Source organism: Quercus robur, chromosome 7 (assembly GCF_932294415.1).
Source record: "Quercus robur chromosome 7, dhQueRobu3.1, whole genome shotgun sequence".
NCBI lineage: Eukaryota > Viridiplantae > Streptophyta > Magnoliopsida > Fagales > Fagaceae > Quercus > Quercus robur.
This window is the reverse complement of record NC_065540.1, coordinates 38,888,032-38,905,192: the sequence shown is the minus strand read 5'-3', so window position 1 is coordinate 38,905,192 and position 17,161 is coordinate 38,888,032. Positions and strand designations below refer to the sequence as shown.

Sequence of the window (17,161 nt, the reverse complement as noted above, 5' to 3'; positions counted from 1 at the left end):
TTGGTACCCGAGCCCAGTAAACTCGGGTACCAATCTGCCTAATTTCAGAATGAGGCAAGTACAGCTTGGGCCTGCCTAATTTTGAAATTAGGCAGATTGGTACTCGAGTTTGGTGGGCTCGAGTACCAATCTGCCTAATTTCAAAATATTAGGCAGGCCTGCCCAATTTTGGTAGAAGGTAAAATTTATTTATTTATTTATTTTTTTGGTAATTTAAACACATATTCAATGTTTTTTTTATTAATTCTTGTCAATACCAAAAAAAAAAAAAAAAAAAAAAATTACCCAATGTACAAATCTGCCTGTTTTAAAAAATTAGGTAGATTGGTACCCGAGCCCAGAAAACTCGGGTACCAATCTGCCTAATTTCAAAATATTAGGTTGATTGGTACCTGAGCTTGGTGGGCTCGGGTACTTCACAAAGTACAGGTCCACCAAACCCGTACCAATGTAAATTTTTTTTTTGGGTTGACGAGAGTTTGAGAATTAATAAAAAATTTACTTGAATATGTACACATGTACAAAAAAAAAAAAAAAAAAAAAATTGAAATTTTACAATTTCCTTCTACAAGTTTTAAAATTTTGAATTGTTATATGATAGTTCATTATGAGTATTAATTGTCATTGTGGGTAGCTATGACCATTTTATTTTGTTAAGTTTGTCTAGCATTTTTATTTTTATGCAGTTGTTATTATTTATTTGTCTTTGTTTTTATAAAAATATTTTAAACTGAATGGATAAACTGAACTCATTGGTTTTGTATTAATTATTGACGCACACAACCACAGTCATTCATACATAAATAACACATTACGTGTCTACTTAACCAATAAAATACTTGAACAATCACTGACTTTACAAAAAAAATTTCTTGAATTTTTCTGACTTTATAACAAAAAATTATTATAATATGGTGACAATAAACACACATGCAACAAACCTTCTTTATTTCGTAATTACTAAATCATATAAAGTTATATTATATTTAGGGTCATGTTAACGGATACCCTTAAAGCAATTGTTATATTTTCCATGAAAGTAGTGACAAAACATTTCTCTTATATTTATATTGTACACACAAACTTCCACACACATTATTATTTACACAAATAACATTATAACAAAAAATAATGCACACAATCAATATTACATACACTCATACACATATAATATAAAGAATAATGCTAGAGATACAAACTATTTTTCAAAATTTTTTACAAACTGCTGATGTGGTAAGTGATTATTAGTAAATGAAAAAATGGATATTAATGGTAGGCCTAAATAAAAACCAATAAGAAGTTGGCCATATTAACATTTTGTAAAAAATGTAAAATAGTTTGTGGTTGTAACATTACTATAATATAAATTTATGACAGAGTGACACTTACAATCTACAAACACTTATTCTATTTGTTAGAGGTGGAAATATTTGCTATAGGAAATAATTATTTCTTAATATTTTAGCCTTACAAACCTCCTGCCCACTTTTCTGGCGCCAACTACTAACTTAATGCACAATGAATGGTGTACGTTAACAACCACCCTCACCAGCTTACTTGTAGAATTTATGAGATGACTCTTGCACTTGCCAAGTCCATGTGAAGAGTCAGAATGCCCATGTGAAAGAATACTGAAGCAAAAGCTACTGTTGGGTCACCATCTGCGAATCTTAGTGTCAGTGTTTTTCCATTGAAGACAAACCATTTAAACTTTGGGTCTTGCCTGCTATGTACATAGAGGTAATATAGTTAAATGTTTTGTTAGATTGTGTTTACATGTGTGGTTCGTATGAGATTATTTTTGCATGACCACAATTCATGAGTTGAGATTTTTGCAAGACCCTGCGTCCATTTACAACTGCTGATATATATATATTTATAACTTTTTTGTCAAAACAAATGGAGCACAACTATATTGTAACAAAATAAATTGTAAAGAAACAATTGCAATTAGAAGTGATGGGGAATCAGAAAATAATCTATCTCCAATTCGTCCAAACGGATCGTCCAAAATTTGCAGCGCAGGTTTTTCCAAGAGTCAACCCAGAAGAAGGAAAAACTCCCATGGACAATAGCACTACTCTATAAAGAGTCTCCCATGGACGACATGATCGTCCATGAACAATCACCAAATATCCTTGGACGACCAAATCGTCCTACACCAGACGGACGAAAGTGCAACACTTAGAACTTTCGACTAAACCCACAACTATCTCAACAAATCCTTCGAATAAGTTAACTTCCGTTAGCGGTTACAGTTTTATAGCCGTTGAGGAAGTTAACTCCGGATTTGTTGGCTTCCACAAATCCTGGGGAGGTTATTGGACAAATAACCGTCCCAGGCTCCCTATATAAAGGACCGGTCTGAACCCGACAGCGGTAAGAATTTCTCTCAGACAATTTTCCCAAATACTTGGAACATCCTTCTTTGCGAGACTAACTTCTCCATCGGAGGGGGTTTGACCGGTCTTCTCCGGTCTCCTCTTTGATTGTGTTTTATTCCTTGTAGGCCTTCAACCGTTTCGATAGCCAACCGAAGCCAGGCCATCCACCTTACTGATTCAAAGCGATATCAGTTGGCGCCGTCTGTGGGAAGCGAAGGTTGTTTTGCGACTTTCTTTTCCGCGATAAAGGGTTAGGATGGTCAGGACCAGGTCGAGGGCTACTAGCCCTGGCCGTCAGGGAAGCAGAGGCGCTTCAAGTGATCCCCAGTGTGATCGCCAATCTGCACTAGTCATGCAGACGACGTCCGTTCAGCATGTGCAATCCATAGCGGCTGCAATGGCGGAATTGACTCGCCAAAACCAGGAGTTAAGAATGGAGATCAATCAGAGAAGACAGACACGTGAGGAACACGAAGGACAGACACAGGGCTATGGTGACAGAGAGAATACGGAGATTGGAAGTTAGTTTAGAGGCACCACTTCACGGGCGGTGCCACACTTGAAAGAGGAGATGAACCAAATGAAGAAAGTCATGGAGGAGATGAAGGAGAACATGAGGAGGACGAATCCTATAGAAGATTTGGTCCACATAACTGACTCTCCTTTTATGGCTTCCATCAATGGCCACCCTCTACCATCAAAGTTCAAACTGCCTTCCCTGGACTCGTATGATGGGACGCATGACCCATTTGATCACATTGCAACATTCAAGACAACGATGCACCTTCAAGGGGTCCCTGATGAAATCATGTGTCGAGCCTTCCCTACTACCCTTAAAGACCCGGCACGAGTTTGGTTCAGTAAGATACCCCCAAGTTCCGTAAGTTCTTTCGAAGAGTTAAGCAAATTGTTCGTTAACAATTTCATCGGGGGACAGAGGCACAAGCGTTCTTCGTCCAACTTGCTCACCATTGAACAAGGGGAAAACGAAAGCCTACGGTCATTCATCACTCACTTCAATAGGGAAGCCCTTAGTGTGGACGAGGTGGACGACAAGCTTCTACTGGTAGCCTTCCATAATGGGATCAACTCTGACTTATTTATCCACAAGCTATATGAGAAGGAGCCTCAAACCATGGCCGAGCTCGTCCATTCGGCTCAGAATTTCATGAATGCAGAAGATGCGATCATAACCAAGAAGAGGAAAAGAACTGAAAGGATGAAGCACACCCAACTCGACATTCAGAACAAGCCCCTCGTCCAAAGAAGGGACGGACGAAAGATAAGAAGGAACGAGATAAGAAGAAGACAGGTCCCTTGGGAAGAAGCTAGAATTATTCGCCCGTGAACGCTCCACTTGATCAGGTGCTCATGCAAATCAAAGACGATTCTTCCCTAAAATGGCCAGAGAAGGTGAAGGGAGATCCCAATAAGCGCAATAAGAGTAAATATTATCGCTTCCACAGGGACCATGAGCATGACACAGATGAATGTTATGACCTGAAGCAGCAGATTGAGAATCTTATTAGACCAGGAAAGCTGAGGCACTTCATTGGAAGGGATCATAGAGATGAGAAGTTGAAAGGAAAAATGGAGGAATCGTCCCGGCCCCCACTAGGAGAGATAAGGATTATCGTTGGAGGAAACTCGATGGGGCAATCTTCCAAGTCGAAGAAGACATATCTCAAAGTGGTGCAAAACGTCCAGCTATCTGGACGATCACCACGGACGAGGACAAGGGACGAGCCGGCCATTTCCTTCACCGACGAAGATGCTGAGAGGATCCATCACCCGCATGACGATGCGATTGTCATTACTCTGCTTATTGCAGATTATACGACCGGGAGAGTGTTAATTGATAATGGAAGCTCAACGGACATATTGTACTACCCTGCCTTCCAACAGATGAGGCTTGGGCAGGATCAACTTCGTCCAGTCTGCTCACCACTGATAGGGTTCGGAGGAATGAAGGTGCAGCCCGCAGGCACCATTACATTACCAGTGGTGGTAGGGTCATACCCGCAGCAGATAACTAGGGAAGTCAATTTCCTCGTGGTGGACTGTTCGTCTTCATATAATGCCATTATTGGAAGACCAACTCTGAACAGTTGGAAGGCGATAACATCTACCTACCATCTATCAGTCAAATTCCCTACGGAGTACGGGATAGGGCAAGCACAAGGAGATCAGTTGGCAGCTAGAGAATGCTACTTAGCCATGATGGCTTTGGATGAACAGATGTAGACAATGAACATCGAGGAAAGAAGGGTTATTGCAGAGCCCATAGAGGTATTGGAAGATGTTCTTTTGCAAGAAGATGATCCTGAGAAATTCACCAGAATTGGAACAGGTATGAAGGAGAAGGCAAGAAAAGACCTCATCCAGTTCCTGAGAAAGAGTATCGACGTTTTTGCATGGAGTCATGACGACATACCAGGAATCGACCCGAGTGTAATCACTCATCGATTGAATGTGTACCCCTATTTTAAGCCTGTTCGTCAGAAGAAAAAGGTATTCGCACCCGAGCGGGATAAGGCGATCAAGGAAGAGGTTCAGAAACTGACCACGGCACAGTTCATTAAGGAAGTCTATTACCCGGATTGGTTAGCCAATGTGGTGATGGTGAAGAAGGCTAATGGAAAGTGGAGAATGTGCGTAGACTTCACTGACTTGAACAAAGCATGTCCCAAGGATAGTTATCCTCTGCCACGCATTGATCAATTGGTGGACTCTACTCTGGCCATCAGTTGCTGAGCTTCATGGACGCCTTCTTAGGATATAATCAGATTAAGATGGATGAAGCTGATCAGGAAAAAACTTCCTTCATTACCAGCCAAGGCTTGTTTTGCTACAAAGTGATGCCCTTCGGTTTAAAGAACGCAGGGGCAACTTATCAAAGGTTAGTGAATCACATGTTTCGTCCACAGATAGGACGGAATGTGGAGGTTTATGTCGATGACATGCTCGTGAAGAGCATAGACGAGGGAAGCCATCTAGACGACCTACAGGAAACCTTTGAAACACTTCGGCGATATAAGATGAAGTTGAACCCAAGTAAGTGTGCATTCGGAGTATCGTCGGGAAAGTTTCTGGGGTTCATGGTTTCGCAAAGAGGAATTGAGGTGAATCCAGACAAGATCCAAGCTATATTGGACATGGAGCCACCGAAGAGTATCAAGGAAGTCCAATCCCTCACAGGACGAGTTGCAGCTTTGAACAGATTTGTTTTGAAAGCCACAGACAAATGTTTACCTTTCTTCAAAGTCCTCAGGAAGGCATTTGAATGGACGGACGAATGTCAAAGGGCCTTCCAAGACCTGAAGGACTATCTCACTACTGCCCCATTATTAAGTCCGTCCGTGCAAGGAGAAGAACTCTACCTATACTTAGCGGTGTCCCCACACGCCGTAAGTTCAACTTTAATCAGAGAAGAAGGGAAAGTACAAAAACCTGTGTACTACACTAGCTGAGCACTCAGAGGAGCAGAGGGAAGGTATCCGCTTATAGAGAAATTGGCTTTTGCACTGATAACAGCTTCTAGGAAGTTAAGACATTACTTCCAAGTTCATGTCATCAACGTCATGACGGACCATCCGCTCAAGAAGGCAATGAACAAGCTGGAAGCCGCAGGACGGCTGATTCAATGGGCGGTGGAACTTAGTGAATTCGACATTCGGTACCAACCGAGAAATGCAATAAAGGCTCAAGCCCTAGCAGATTTCATCGCAGACTTCACTCCGAGTCATGAGGATCTTGGGGAAGGAGAGTACAATAACAAATGGGTCATCCATGTAGATGGATCGTCTACATTGTATGCTGGAGGAATAGGAGTTGTTTTGCAGTCGCCAGAAGGAGACAAGTTAAAATACAAGGCCCGTTTGCAATACCAGACTACTAACAACGAAGTGGAGTATGAAGCCCTTCTAAAGGGGTTGGAGTTGGCCAAGTCTGTAGAAGCAGACTCAATACTTGTTTTGGGAGACTCTCAATTGGTCATAAGCCAAGTAAATGGGACATGCGAAGTCAAGGAAGACAGAATGAAGAAATATTTACAGAAGGTGGTACGCCTTGTGAAGAAATTCAAAAAAGCTGATTTTGTTCAAATCCCGAGGGAAGAGAATATGGAAGCAGATATTCTGGCAAAGGAAGCTTTTGCGAATGAAGCGTTGGACGAGTTAGATGAAGTACACTACATGCCAAGTATAGACCTTCCAGAAATGCTGCAGATAGAAGGTGACGGAAATTGGATGACCCCAATAGTGTCATACTTAAAAGACGGAAGGCTTCCAGAAGAGAAGGACGAAGCTAGGAAGCTCAGGGTCAAGTCAGCCAGGTATGTACTTATGGACGAAGTGTTATACAAAAGAGGTTTTTCCCAGCCTCTCTTAAGATGTTTGGCTCCAGACGAGGCAAATTACATGTTGAGGGAGGTTCACGAAGGAGCATGCGAAAACCATTCAGGAGCCAGATCACTCGTCCATAAAGTCATCCGTAGCGGATTCTATTGGCCAACCATCCAAGCTGATGCCAAGGCATATGTCAAAGTATGTGATCAATGTCAACGCTTCAGCAACATTCCCAGACAGCCAGCAGAGTATCTCATGCCAATGATGGCCCCTTGGCCGTTCGCGCAATGGGGACTGGACATTTTGGGGCCCTTTCCGACTGGAACTCGGCAAATAAAGTTTCTGGTAGTAGGGATAGATTACTTCACAAAAAGGGTGGAAGCCGAACCCTTAGCAAAAATTACGCAGCAGAATGTCAAGAACTTCGTCTGGAAGAACATTGTATGCAGATTCGGGGTACCTAGAGTACTAGTGTCTGACAATGGACGACAGTTTGACAACACACCTTTCAGGGAATTTTGTGAACAGCTTGGAATGAAGAACCATTACTCCTCACCCTCCCACCCACAGGCCAATGGCCAGGCGGAAGTAGCGAACCGATCCTTGTTGAAAATCATCAAGACTCGGCTCGAAGGGGCAAAGGGAGTATGGTCGGATAAGTTACCAGGGGTTTTATGGGCTTATAGAACGACAGCGAGAACTCCAATAGGGGAAACACCTTTTAAACTAGCCTATGGAAGTGAGACAGTTATACCAGCAGAAGTACACATGATGAGCCATAGGGTGAGGAAGTATCAAACTGAAGAAAACGAAGAACAGCTTCGTCTTAACCTTGACCTTATGGACGAGGTCAGGATGGATGCAGAACAGAGGACAGCGAGGTACAAAAATCTCATGGCAAGGCAATATGACGCCATGGTGAAGCCTAGGCATTTCAACAACGGGGATCTCTTCCTGAAGAGGGTTACCTTGGCAACAAGAAACCCGACCTACGGGAAACTTGGCCCAAATTGGGAAGGACCTTATAGAGTTATCAACTGCAAGAGGCAAGGATCCTATTATTTGGAAGCTTTGGATGGACAGAGGCTGGAACACCCTTGGAATGATGAGCACCTCAGGAAATACCATCAATGAGTGCTAACTCTTCACCAGTGTCCTTGGACGAGATACCTGGACGAGCATAAGTGTTTACTACTATCGTGTGTTTTAAGTATTTTAATAATCCCCTAGAAAGTACATTAGTGTTTTCACTTTTGTGCTATTCATGGACGAGTTGGTTTGTATTTTTAATTCAATAAGGCACTAGCTCACGAGCATGTGCCATGCCTGTGAACGAATGTTTACATAAGTTTGGATTTTCAAATATATATATATATATATTGTGTTTTCAATTATATTATTGGAATCCTTTGTATGTTCATTCAGATTGATCCACAAAAAAGAAAGATAAGCATGGACGAATGAAATCCTTGGACGCAAGGATATATCGTCCATAAGCTTTCCTCCAAAGGAAAAATGAAACAAGGTACATCCGTCCAAAGCGTGAGACGAGATGAAACCTAAGCTAAAAATGAAGCTAAGGTCCATCCGTCCAGAGCATAAGACAAGATGAAACCTAAGTTAAGGGTATACCCGTCTAAAACTCAAGACGAGATCAATTCCCAGAAGTGTTCGTCCGAGACACGGACAAGCAAAGACTTCAAAACTAGCTTAACAATCCATTGCATTGGACGAGAAATCGCTGGAAAGTCTAATCATCAAGGACGACAAAATGAACGTCCATAATCTTGAATGATGAAAAATCTAGCTAAAAGGAATCAATTTACTCTATCTTGGTGATGTAATAAAAATTCACCCCCATACTCAAGACGAGGCGAACTGAATTCCTGGGTGGACGAACCACACAGTCAAATGATGACTTATGAAAATAAAAATTTCATACATAAAGCTGGAAATGTATATATTCAAACACAATGGAAGATGAAAATAGAAATATTCATTCTTTCATGAAATTCAAAGAAGGGTGGACGACCCACGTCCAAAAACCCCTTAAGTTGTGAAAATGAAACTGTATATAAAACTCGTCCACAATCTTGGACGAGACAATTGTACTTGTATGAACTGGAATAAAAAGAAAAAGAAGAAACAAAGCCCAAAACAACGGGCACTTCCAGATAAAAGTAAAACAAATTTTAAAGGAAATTGCAAATCATTTAGGCAAACTAGCCTTGGGGTCGTCCTGGGTGACCTCAGTATTAGCGTCGTCCATGATGTTGACGTCCTCGGAACTCGTCTGCAACACGGAACTCTCTGTAGCAAGAGGAAGCTTGAAGGAGTTGAAGTCCAAATCAGGATATGCCTCTTTGGCATCAGCACGGAAGTCTTCATAGCCAGTTGCATAATGACTATCTAGACGATTCTTATACTCGTCAGACTTCTTAAAGGCAGCAATTGCTTCTTCATGTGCCTTCTCCAAGGACGAGGTAAGCTCTGAAACTTGTCCTTCGAGATGGACGATGCGGGTATCCTTCTCTAAGTTGTCAGCTTTGAGCTCTTCCACTTCGTTCTTCAGCTTCGTCTCGCTTCCCAACAGACGATTAAAATCCTCAGTCAACCTAATGACCTCCCCCTTTTTGGATAAAATCTCATGGCTTAGCTCCTTAGCCTTATCCTTGGCCATCTTAGCATCTGAAGCAAGCTCCTTGGCTTGACAGGTTGCTGTATAAAACTTTGACATAGCCTGCATTTGGACGAAAAAGAGTTAGACATTTCATTCAAGATAAAATGTTTATACACAAGGACGAGGAAGAAACTTACCTTGAAAAGGTCATGGATGCCAGAGCGTTCAAACTCCTTCACTGACATGTTGTAACATTCGTTAACTTCACGCTCAGTGACGATTCCTTTGAACGTCCTCCATGCGTAACCCTTGTCCAAAACCAAATTAGGTGGACGATCAGAGGACTCAAAAGGGCTAGGCTTATGAGAAGCTTTGGGAGGAGGGGGAGGATCAGACTAGACAGGATGAACTGTTTGGACGGGCTCTACATCCACCACAGGTTCGTCCAAGTTCACTGTTGGTGGTACGAACTTGGGAACCTTTGGAAGGGAAGTCTTAATTGACTTTTGCTTCTTGTGGCCATGACGACTGGGGAGGTCGTCCAGATCCACAGTACTTGAGATTGGCTTAGACTTCCTCTTCCCAGCCTGGACGGAAGCCACTTTGGCAGTAGGGGCAGCAACATCCTCGTCCCCGCTAGCCACTGTTTTCTCTTTGTTTTCCCTTATCGTGCTTATCCCTATGATGAGGAAAATTAATCAGAAAAATTAAAAAATAAAAAAGAAAGGAGAACTGAAATAATAAAATATAATGGACGACACTTACTTCGACGAGTGAGCTCCTCGTGACTTAAGTTCTCAGCGGTAGGAGCTAGACCAAGTCCCCAAGTTGCTAGACGACTAAGGGTAACTAAGTCGTGGAAAGTCCTTCTTGGAAAGGTGCGAACCACTTCTATCCGGTCAAAGAAAAACTTATCCAAGTGTGGACGAGCAACAGCTGCATCACCAAAAGATAAGGTTAGACGACTAACATATATAAAAAAATTGAAGGATAAACGGGATAAAATGGAAAGAAAAACATACCCTCAGGACGAAGACGACCTAGAGGGCTGGTAAAAGGTGGGAAGAGGGGATTACCCACATCAGCTAGGTCCCCAGCCCAATTTCCAGAAATAATAAAAAATTCTTTTTTCCAAAGCCGGTCAGACGAACTACGACCCTTTATTAAACTGTAATATGAACCTCTGGACGAGAACTGGTAGAAACCAGCAAATTTTTTGATCTCTGAGGGCTTATAACAGTAAAGGAACTCGTCCACTGTAATTGGACGGTCCCCTTCCAATGCCTCACGCCATAATACTTGCATGGCAACTATCGTCCTCCAACCATTGGGGTTGAGCTGGTTAGGTCCAATACCCAACCTTTGGAAGAGGTCTCTGCAAAAAGATTTGAGAGGAAACCTAAGACCAGCTAGAAGGTAAGAAGCGTATACCCCTAAGCCAGAGGAAGGAGAACAACACCATTCTCCAACCTTGGGTAGACGAGGATTAAATTCTTTAGGGATTTGATATCTATCTACAAGAATTTTCAACTTAGCAGCGTCTAAGGTGGATTCTACCTCTGGGGCACAACTATAAATGACATCTTCTTCATCCTCATCCTCGTCTTAAGGAGGACTAGATGGCTGTCTGGACGAGCTAGCCCCAGAACCAGAAGCCGCCCTACGACGCAATTCCTGAAATTCCTCTAAGGGAATGCCAGGAAACCCAGACGAGTAATGCTCGTCTGAGGAATCACTGCAGGACGAACTATCTACACTACCCTCACTCCCTGAGGAACCATCCTGGTACTCGTCTATCTCTCTCTCTAAACTACTAGACGAAGACATGGTTGAAATGAAGAGAAGACTTAAAATGAACCTAAAAAGAGAAAGAGGAAATACCTGATGAAACTAGGACGAGGGCTAGACGAGGATCTTGGACGAGTTGGTAGAAGAGAGAATGAGAAAAAAAGTAAGGGGCATGAAAGAGAATGCACTATTTATAGGCCCCAGCAACAGGACCAACGAAACGACACTCGCCACTCATAGATTGACACGTGGCAAATCCTTTGGGAAATGGGATCGACACGATCGGCCAACCAACAGTTTCGTAACACGTGGCGTACGAAAAATTGAAATTTTGTTAAAATCACAACAATGCCCTGGACGACCCTTTGAACAAAGGGGCAACTGATGGGGAATCAGAAAATAATCCATCTCCAATTCGTCCAAACGGATCGTCCAAAATTTGCAGCGCAGGTTTTTCCAAGAGTCAACCCAGAAGAAGGAAAAACTCCCATGGACAATAGCACTACTCTATAAAGAGTCTCCCATGGACGACATGATCGTCCATGAACAATCACCAAATATCCTTGGACGACCAAACTGTCCTACACCAGACGGACGAAAGTGCAACACTTAGAACTTTCAACTAAACCCACAACTATCTCAACAAATCTTTCGAATAAGTTAACTTCCGTTAGCGGTTACAGTTTTATAGCCGTTGAGGAAGTTAACTCCGGACTTGTTGGCTTCCACAAATCCTGGGGAGGTTATTGGACAAATAACCGTCCCAGGCTCCCTATATAAAGGACCGGTCTGAACCCGACAGCGGTAAGAATTTCTCTCAGACAATTTTCCCAAATACTTGGAACATCCTTCGTTGCGAGACTAACTTCTCCATCGGAGGGGGTTCGACTGGTCTTCTCCGGTCTCCTCTTTGATTGTGTTTTGTTCCTTGTAGGCCTTCAACCGTTTCGATAGCCAACCGAAGCCAGGCCATCCACCTTACTGATTCGAAGCGATATCAAGAAGCATATATTTTTTTTTTTGTTAAAAGAAAGAAAAAAAAATAACCAACTCATAATTACTAATAGTTGAAAGAGAGATAGTAAATCCATAAATTATTATATGCTTTAGAAGAATAATACATAAAGTTTAGACATGTACTTTGATTCCTTAAAATAAATTAAGAAAAAAAATCAACTATAAGTTTTTTATTTTATTTTGTGAAATCTAAAAATATTAAAAATATAGCAAATACTTGTAAAGTTGTGTATATATCTTAATGTTTGATTGCTTCTTAAAATATGCCCCATTCAGCATTTATTTCTCTATCCTTCTAAATATTTAAAATTTAAGTTTATAACAAAAATTCAGATTTTAAAATTGTAAAAAAATTAAGAAATAACAGGATTTCATCATTCATTTATGGGTTAAGCTATTTATGAGATAAGCAAGAGAGGCAAGTGCTGTGAATAGTGATATTGGTAAAAAAAATGAACGTGTATACAATATCAAAATTCATTTGGGGGGGCCACAATTAACATAAACCATATATCTAAATAACAAAAAACTCAAGAAGAAGAAAAAAATTCGTATCATTGTCATTATATTTGCCTATGCTTTGAAGAATTCATTTTATATTTTATGTTTCTATGTATTTATTTATTTAGATGTAAAAGAATACTATGTCATTGTATATTGTTTATTCTATAATTTACAAGTTATCTAAATATTAAATAAAATACAGTTTTTTTTAACAATTTTCTGGCAGCCAAGTATTGTAATTAAATCTATTATAAATTATAGATATGTGGTTAAAACGATTGAAAATTATTTATATCTCTATACACAAAGTTGAGGAGGTTGAGTTTGAATATAAATTGTTTTTATCATACGCCATATTTATTTAAGTGGTTATAGATGATGACAACTTTTATATTGTAAATAACAGGTCGGTGATGGATTTTCACTTTTTCTATGTGTACTATGACGGGGAGATGTATTATCATGAGTTGCATGGGTTGTCATACCAAGGCTCGAACCAAAAGCAAAAATATGTTAAGTTGAAACGTGGGATAGGGCTTACGAACTTGCAACGAAGAATATTGAAGGCGATGGGGTTAGATCACTCTAGGCATAACATTTCCATCGTGTATCGAGCACCTCAACGGGTTGTAGACACGCAGGTTTTCTACAATTCACTACAATTATCGAGTGGCACCGAAGTGAAGATGATGTGGGAAATGGTTGCACAAATGGTGGCTCGAGGATTCATTGCTTCAGATCTCTATATCACTGTTGAGCCCGCCACAGTAGAGGCTGGAGAGGGTTCACAACATACTGTTTTGGATGGAAGAGTAGATGAGCACATCGACTCAATACCAGAAAGATCTTATCAAGGGTGTGTAGAGAACACAGGAGATGGGTATGGCAGTGAACCGTGGCAGACATTTGTCCATGTGAACTCGATTGATGAGGAGGAAGGGCCCCAGCAAGTGCATGAAGGAGAGCATTTAGCTAATGATGAGCTACATAGGAGCACATCCGAAAATATAGATGATCACGGACTTGGTGATGATGCAACCCATATCGATGTTACTAGGGATGACTTCGAGGACCTCCTAGATACCATGGGTGAACATGAGGATGTTGATCATATCGAAGATGTGGTTGTAGAAAAGAATAGAGAGACATGCCCCGGTCCCGATCCTACGCCGGAATGGTTCACCAAAAACAGTTGGGATAATATGTTTGATCCATCACCGGTTATGCTAGCAGAAGTATTACCATGGACGCCTGGGGAGCAGCCAATTAAAGGGATGGTATTCGCGATTAAATTGGTGGTGCGACATGCGTTGACCTGGTACGCAGTGCAAGAGAATTTTAGCTTCAAAACTGAGCATTCAGACTCAGAAAGGCTTATGGTGAGTTGCGAGGATGATTCCTATCCATGGTCAGTCCGTGCGATATGTTCAAAGGAAGACAATGTCTGGAAGATCGCAAAATGCAAGGGCCCCCACACATGCGACAAAATTCAGAATGCTCATGATGGTTGGATAATTGATTTGGTGTTCCTAGCATATGTACTTTAGCGCTATATACGAGAAGACCCTGCATATAAGATAAAGAACTTACGCCACGTTGCTTTGGCAGATTTAAAACATGAAGTATCTCACTACAAGGTATTCTATTCATTAACTTGCATTCTATTTTCAATACAACGTAGAGACATCAGTCTTTTGGGAAGTATAATCATGATATTTTTTTTCCCAAAACCCATGAATACTTTATATTATGAAAATTGAAATTCAAAAAAGAAAAGGAAAAAAGGAATGCGGAGCGAAGAAATATTATAGCGTTACAAGTCCTGATTTGTTTTCTTCAAGTTTTTTTATTTAACTTGTATTCATTTCTAACGTAATCATTATGGTTCACATACAAGGTATGGGATGCCAAACAAAAGGCCGTTGCAGCTATATACGGGGATTTTAAGGAGTCTTATGCAGAGTTGCCGCGTTTTTTGGCAGGACTTAAGGATGCAAGTGCGGGTACAGAGTATAAGTTAATAGTGGACGATAATTATGAACGAGGAACCTGTACATTCAAGTCCGTATTTTGGGTGTTTCGTCCATGTATTGTTGGGTTCAAGAAGTGTAGGCCTGTGATTAGCATTGATGCAACCCACCTCTATGGAAAATATAAAGGGAAATTGATGATTGCAATGGCGACAGATGCTAATAATAAAATTTATCCAGTAGCCTTCGCCGTTGTCGAGAGCGAGAGCACAGAGACTTGAGGTTGGTTCTTGGCTTGTATAAGAACGTATGTTACCGACCGGAGACACCTGTGTGTCATATCTGACATACACCCTGGGATACAAGCTATCTTTAGAGACACTAATCGAGACTTATCCCTGCGGCCTCCCATGATAGAACATCATTACTGCCTTTGTCATCTATGTAGTAACGTCAACACTAGATGGAACAATGAAACTTTAAAGAATCTAGTATGGAGGGCAGCAAGTGCTACCCAGGAGCGAAAGTTCAATGCCACCTTCGAGTTAATTGAGAATGTCAACCGGGATGCGCACCAATATCTGAAGGATGTGCCCAAAGAGAAATGGGCTCTAACTTTTGACAAGGGTTATCGTTATGGGGCGATGACTACAAACATCTCCAAGTGCTTCAATGGTGTTCTAAAGGGTGCTTGTAGCTTGCCCATTACGGCAATGGTGAAATACACATGGTTGAAATTGAATTCTTATTTCAATGATCGTCGCAATAAGAGCATAGCATAGTTAAATTCGGGACAAAAATGGACTAAATATGCCTTGGATATCTTCATGAGAAATAAGGCGAAGGCGGAGCATCACAGGGTGACGAGATTGAGCGCGCAACAACAATCATATCAAGTAGATACATCGCATAATGTAGGGAGTGATGGACATGGGAACCACACACATGGAGTTAATTTGTTGCAAAGAACTTGTACATGTGAAAAATGGAAGCTGTACAAGATACCATGTTCACATGTCATTGCAGTTTGTATTAGGTATTGACATGATGCAGAGCAGTACATTGACCCATGCAATAACGTGGATGCACTGTTTAGGAGCTATGCTCTCATTTTCCCTGCGTTGAAAGATAGATTATCATGGCCGAATCCTGAAGAAACTCGAAGGGTCCTCCCTAACCCCCAATTGATTCGAGAGAATGGTCGCCCTGTCTCAACACGAATCAGGAATGAGATGGACGAGGGTGGGAACCGGCCGATAACCACACCATGGAAGGAGGGGGGGAGGAAGGTGCAATGCGGGTTGTGTGACCAAGAGGGGCATAACCGAAGAACATGCCCTAAGCGAAATGAGGTACCGATGAGTGGTGGTCTTGCAGACTAGGTACGCTAATTTTGAACCGTGGCATTCTTCTAAATGCAACTTGAAACAAAATGCATGCTATATGCCATTCAATTATGTATTTTTATAACTTAAGAAATATTGGAAAAAATTTTAAGGGCCAAATATGACATATATCGTTAAAATATCATCGTTGCTTGTGTACATGTGGTTCATTCCAATTAGTCTCTTGAGGATGCATACCCAATTCCAAAGTTTTGGGACTAAGACTTTCTCTTCTTATGCTTGGTGTTGATGACTACATTATTTCTAGTGTTGATTTTGTATGTGTTGGATCATTATGTGTAAAATGCTAATGCCCATTTCTTACAAGTGTTTTTCAATCATATCTTCCATTGGATTGAAACAAAAAATAGGATTTGATGTGAATGAAGTGATAAGTATTCAAATTCAGCATGGTCAAGTCCCTATTTTTGCAAAATATTTCAAGAATTGATGGTATTTGGCCATTTTGGCCTATACCTTACTATGATTCATTGTAGTATGCATAGTTCTAATATCAAAGTTGTAGCCATCAAAGACTTTAAATTGCAGAGGTAAGCCGGCAGACCAAACTACGTAACCCCCTTGTGTTCTCTCTTTTTTTTCTGCATTCTCCTTACAGTATTTTCTATTTCATTTTAAAACTTACTAGGAAATGAAAGAGCTATCTGTTGTTGGCATTTAAGGGCCTTGACAGACCTTCTCTTTAACTTATAGCTTTTTTTTTTTTTGTTCAATTTTACTTGACTGTAGATTTAATTTTGTAAGTCTTTTTCTAAATGTTTTCTAATTGCAGTTATTTTATTTTATTTTATTTTTTTATAGGATCTAACCATAGATTGGTCATGAATAATATGTGCCATTTTATTGGGTCTGGGCTGGTATATAATAGATTGGTCATGAATAATAGATTGGTCATATTATTGGTCATGAATAATATGTGCCAGTTTTAACATGTTAGGGAAATGGTTGCCCTCATGGAGCGGTTATTTAGGATTCTTTTTGCTTTTCTTAATGATCCAGATGTCAAAATTTTTGGTTTTAAAATATGGGGGATAAAAGCTTTTATGTGAGCTTTAGGTATGTGGGTGATATCAAACTGCTATATCAAGAACAAGCTTCAAAATCTACTTTCTAATCGACTGATTTT

The 17,161-nt window shown here is 40.7% G+C and overlaps 1 protein-coding gene across 1 annotated transcript; it reads left to right on the top strand.

The window, feature by feature from the left end:
- The first annotated feature begins 3,755 nt into the window (after positions 1 to 3,755).
- On the top strand, positions 3,756 to 4,628 carry LOC126691360 (uncharacterized). Its single transcript, XM_050386411.1, has one exon. It carries the CDS (start codon positions 3,756 to 3,758, stop codon positions 4,626 to 4,628), a length of 873 nt encoding a protein of 290 aa, XP_050242368.1.
- The last annotated feature ends 12,533 nt before the right edge of the window (positions 4,629 to 17,161 follow it).